The 5,245-nt window shown below is 43.1% G+C and overlaps 1 protein-coding gene across 1 annotated transcript; it reads left to right on the plus strand.

Annotated features, from left to right (window-relative positions):
• The first annotated feature begins 863 nt into the window (after positions 1–863).
• On the plus strand, positions 864–5,052 carry LOC134464665 (protein SCO2 homolog, mitochondrial). The gene is made up of 4 exons (XM_063218049.1): positions 864–939; positions 1,676–1,902; positions 3,171–3,493; positions 4,607–5,052. Exons 2-4 carry the CDS (start codon positions 1,677–1,679, stop codon positions 4,973–4,975), a joined length of 918 nt encoding a protein of 305 aa, XP_063074119.1. The 5' UTR covers positions 864–939; position 1,676; the 3' UTR covers positions 4,976–5,052.
• The last annotated feature ends 193 nt before the right edge of the window (positions 5,053–5,245 follow it).

A 5,245-nucleotide genomic window follows, 5' to 3' on the forward strand; every position in this document is an offset into this window, starting at 1 on the left:
GATGAGTATTCTCCTACAAAATACATGAGTAAATAAAATCATGAATATATACCGATAAATGCCAAAACTCAGAAGATAATAATAATAATAATAATAATAATAATAATTGTATAGCACTGTGTCATACAAGGCATGTAACTCAAAGTGCTTAACAAATGGGAAAAAAAAACATTGTTAGAGATAGATTTAAAAGGAGAGGTATAGAGGAGAGGCAGAAAAAGCAGGAAGGCAGAGGAAGAAGAGATAGACAGAGAATGTAGAGTCATAAGGTCAACGTAGGTTAGGACCAGGATTATAGACCAGATAATAGAGAAGCTGCTGTTTTCTGCAGCCCAATAACGTATTTTTTTCAATAGGCCTGCATTGCAATAGGCCTAGGCTACGTTTTGCGGCCCTAATTTAGCCCTAATTTAATTTATAAGGATACAACACTGTCTGAAAAAAACTGTGTTTTGATACTACAACACATGTTTTTTTGAAGGAAAGAAGTGCAATCTCTGTATTTGGCACTACATTTGATTTGACCTGGACTAAATGGTGTGGTGTTGAGTTTGTGATTTTTTTTTAAAATGTAGAACAACACTGTCATTCTACTGAGTTTAGTCGGATGCCATCTAGCGGCAGTCATTTGAAAATGCATTTAATTTCATGGCGAATGTGCTGAACTTACTGTATCATTGGCTGAACTCGTTCCATAATATTATTCTGTTGTGTTTGGCCGGACTCACGTCTATTTTTCTTTAGTTGTATCCACCTTCTTCTGACTTCTAGAAAACATGCATGATGCATGCATTTAAAATGCATACATTTTTAAAAACAGTTACGGACCATTTATAATTTTGCGAATCAGCGTGTCAGAATAGTTTTACTATAGAAATGTTGTACAACCCGGTTACATGTGAGAAAATAAGTGAGTAGGACAAACTGGCTCTCTGTTGGGTAAGATGTGACTTGTTTAATGTAAAACCGTAACAGCCTTAATTTCCATATGCAAAATGTCATGATTATGGTACTTATACAATGTGCGGTGGTCAATGAAAAGATATTCCACCGGGCGATGACAGCCAGCAACTTGAGAAATCGTGCTTGGCTAGTTGGCTGTTGCTGAGGAGGGCAAAGCAATGTATTTTGTTGACAGTGAGTCGTCATCATAGTCAAGTTGTAGAAATTCCAGTTGCACATCCAGTCTGATGAAAATAATGTTAGGTCTGGAAGTATTTTATAGGTTTAGAACTATGCTATTTGGTTCATCACTTGAACGATACGTAGGGATCAAATCAGTTCAGCTGGCTACAATGCAAGTGTCACTACCTGTGCCTGGCTGGAGCGTGCCGCTCCCTCACCTCAGTGTGCGAAGAAATGTTCTCAGTCAGTACCAGAGACGGTTTGGTGGAAGGAGACCGTTCAGTGATGAATATAATATAATATAGAATAGAACTTTGTCAGTACTGCTCGTACGTAGTCACACCAACCAGGAAGTTAGTGGACTGACTGTGTGGCAGTCAGCAGTAGGCCTATATTCACTTTATGGCTGATGTATCACATTGTAAGAGCATCTCTCAAACAAGAGCAGAAAACAACAAAGAAAGAATGGGGGAAAAGTCCAAGGATTAATCTTCCATTCCATCCAATCCATTCACTCCGGTTTGAACTATGGTTTCTTTATTTCTCCCAGGATGCTGGGGTTTCTGCACTTGAGGGGCCCCACCCATCCCAGGGTGACCTGGTGTGTGTTAAGGACAACATTGCAGTCTTCTCTGCCTTTTCTCCCCACCACCACCACCACACAGCCGCCTCAGCACCTCCAGAAAGCCACCCTCTGCCTACGCACCACACACCTCTCCAGCGTACCTCCTCCGAGATCCAAAGTTAGAGGCAGAGGCCATGTGCCATACTCCACAGGTACTGTCTCATTTTCAAACAACCAGTGCAAGACTCATGCGAATACTCAGTAAATTATACATTATTATGTATATTAAACATCAATACTCTGTACAGTATGTAATCAGGACCGAATTAAGGCACTGTGGTGCCCCCTTCATGGACAATGCATGTTAAGTCTGTGTCATGCAATGCCGTTGTCGTGCCGAAAAGCGAGTGCCTGCCAGAACACGAGTGCCCTCATTGAAACCAATGACATTTTTTTGAGAGAAAATTATACTAATTTTTGCAGATTGAATTACATAATTTATTAACTAAAAATATTCTTATGAAACATTACTCGTCCTCCACTTAATATGAGCTATTTGAATGAAACTGTAACATTTGTTATGACAATTCTTCGATTCTTTTATGGAAATAATACTGAAATTGCAACCAGTTCTTTGTAATACTTCCAGAAGGAATGTAGATGCTTTATTGATAGGCTTTCCAACTTAAATTGTGTCGGATTTATCGGCAAAATGGGTGAAAAATATCTGAAAAATTGGTCATTGGTTTCCAATTGGTTTCAATGAGGGCACTCGTGTTCTGGCAGGGACTCGCTTTTCGGCACGACACCCCCTTACTGGCTGTAAATGGTTGGTGCCTCTGGCCCTTATGAATAATCCTGCCCTGTATATAATATTATTGCATTACATTGAAAGCATTGACAATACTAACAGTACGTGCATAATTCAGAAAAGAGCCAAGTTGTTGGGTTTTTCAGTCATTATGCACAGATCATGTGAAGATTACAGTTTGCCGTACACATTTCATTTACCAAATACATACTTTTCCGTGTTATAACATGGCTCTGGCTTCAACATCCATGTTCTGCATTAAATATGTAGTCCAGGGGTGGGGAACCTATGTCTCGAGGGCCGTTTAATCCGGTACTTGACCTCATTTTAATGTTATGCAGCTTCAAATGAAATATGACACATGTAATGAAATATTAGAAATTACATTTGCAGTATAATTCAGTTATATTCAGGGGACCTAGAGAAGGTAGGGCCCATTTTAAAACTGGCTACATTCAAACTGGCCTAAAGAGAAGGAGGCAATCCTGGTTTGTGTTCATAGTATGGTCCTTGGAGTACTTCTATGGCCCTTGGAGGAATTTGAATAGGCCCCTAGAATGAAAAAGGTTCCCCACCCCTGATGTCGTCTTTCATCTTACAGAAATCATAGAAAAGTCCATGTGAATAATTACAAGCCCTTCACTTCAACTTGCCTACCACCTCTTCCAGGTCCCTCACCACAGGGTTCCAAACCTGGCGGCGGCTCGGGCTCGTCGAAGCCCGGCATCCGTCTGCGTACGCGTCTGGCCGTGACGGCCCTGTTCGGCGCGGGCATCATGGGCACGTGGTGGTACGTGCACCGGGAGAAGGAGCAGCGCTTCCGGGACCAGCGCATTGAGCAGCTGAGGCAGGTGGCGGTGGGCCAGGGCGACTTCAGCCTGCTGGACCACGAGGGGCGTCGTCGCACCAAACGCGACTTCCTGGGCGACTGGACGCTGCTCTACTTCGGCTTCACCCACTGCCCGGACATCTGCCCCGACGAGCTGGATAAGGTGCTTTTTACATTACTGTTTACGTTACATTACATTACATTTAGCTGACGACAAAGTGCTTTTACATTACTGTTTTACGTTATGTTCCATTACATTAAGCTGAGGACAAAGTGCTTTTACATTGCTGATGATAAGGTGCTTTTACATTACTGTTTGCGTTACATTGCATTTACATTTAGCTAAGGAAAAAGTGCTTTTACATTACTGTTTTACGTTGCATTGCATTGCATTACATTACATTTAGCTGACGACAAAGTGCTTTTACATTACTGATTGTTGTACATTAGTCTTTGCACTTCATGAAGCAGTTTGTATACTATGATGAAGAATATATCATTATAGGGCGTACAATATAATAAAGATTTTCTATTTTTAATTTCTATTTCCAAGATGTTTAGCATGGTGCGCATCCTGGACGAGGACTCTGCTTTGTTTATTGTGATACATTCATTACATGCTGGTGTGTATAACAAAGTATTTCTTTTATTTCTATGTCTAAGATGTCTAGTGTGGTGCGTATCCTGGACGAGGACCCAAATGGAGCAGCTTGTATATTATGATATATATTATTAATCATACCTGCAAACTTGACACCTTTTGGTGACAGTCACCTTTTTCCCGGCCAATTAGGTCATTCACGTGAATCATGTAGAACCGGAGAGTTTTTTTGGGGGGGGGGGGGGGGGGGGGGTGTCCTGGCTGCCATCCATTAAGCCAAGAGCTGAAAGCAGAGCGTGTTTGTTTACGGGTAGGCCTACACATTTCTCTGTTGGCTTGCAAACAGTCTCGCGCTGACCTATCAGCAACGTATGGGGGGAAATATCGACCAATCAGAGCGCTAGTTCAGACGTCTGTGCTGCTAGCCCGCAAACATGGTGTTGGTCCGCTGGAGACTGTCACCTTTTTTTCTTTGATGAGTTTGCAGGTCTGTATTATTATAATGGTGTGTGTATAACAAAGGATTTCTATTTTTTATTTCCATTTCCCAAGATGTCTAGCGTGGTGCACATCCTGGACAAAGGACCCTTATGGAGCAACTTGTATGTTATATCTATCATTATATGGTGTATAATATAACAAAGGTTTTCCATTTTTTCTATTTCCATTTCCCAGATGTCTAGCGTGGTGCGCATCCTGGACGAGGACCCCGCCCTGCCGCGCGTCCAGCCGCTCTTCATCACCGTGGACCCCGAGCGCGACGACGTGGCCGCCATGCAGCGTTACGTGCGCGACTTCCACCCGCGCCTCGTGGGGCTGACGGGCAGCGCCGAGGAGGTGAAGCAGGCGGGGCGCGACTACCGCGTCTACGCCAGCGCCGGGCCAAAAGACGAGGACGGCGATTACATCGTGGACCACACCATCCTCATCTACCTGGTGAACCCAGACGGGCTGTTCCTGGACTACTACAACCGCATGAAGGACGACAAGCAGATCGCGCAGAGCGTACGCAACCACATCAACAACTACGTCAAACTCTTCTGACCCCACCCGCACGGACAAAGTGCAAACACTGGAACTATTGGGAGTGTGTGTGTACACATGGAAAAAGTTGTTGGCATTGCTGGCTTTAAATAGTCTTGTTTTTGTTACAATCTCATCATATTGTCAATGACAATAGGCTCACGTGTTCTGCAACCAAAAATCTGAAATCAAGAATGCAGTAGGCCTACTTCAAGAGGTAGAAGGCTTCATGAACCATTTCAACCGGATAAAGGCCAACCGCGCAACCACATGAACTACGTCAAACTCTTC

The sequence above is a fragment of the Engraulis encrasicolus genome, chromosome 15, assembly GCF_034702125.1.
Source record: "Engraulis encrasicolus isolate BLACKSEA-1 chromosome 15, IST_EnEncr_1.0, whole genome shotgun sequence".
NCBI lineage: Eukaryota > Metazoa > Chordata > Actinopteri > Clupeiformes > Engraulidae > Engraulis > Engraulis encrasicolus.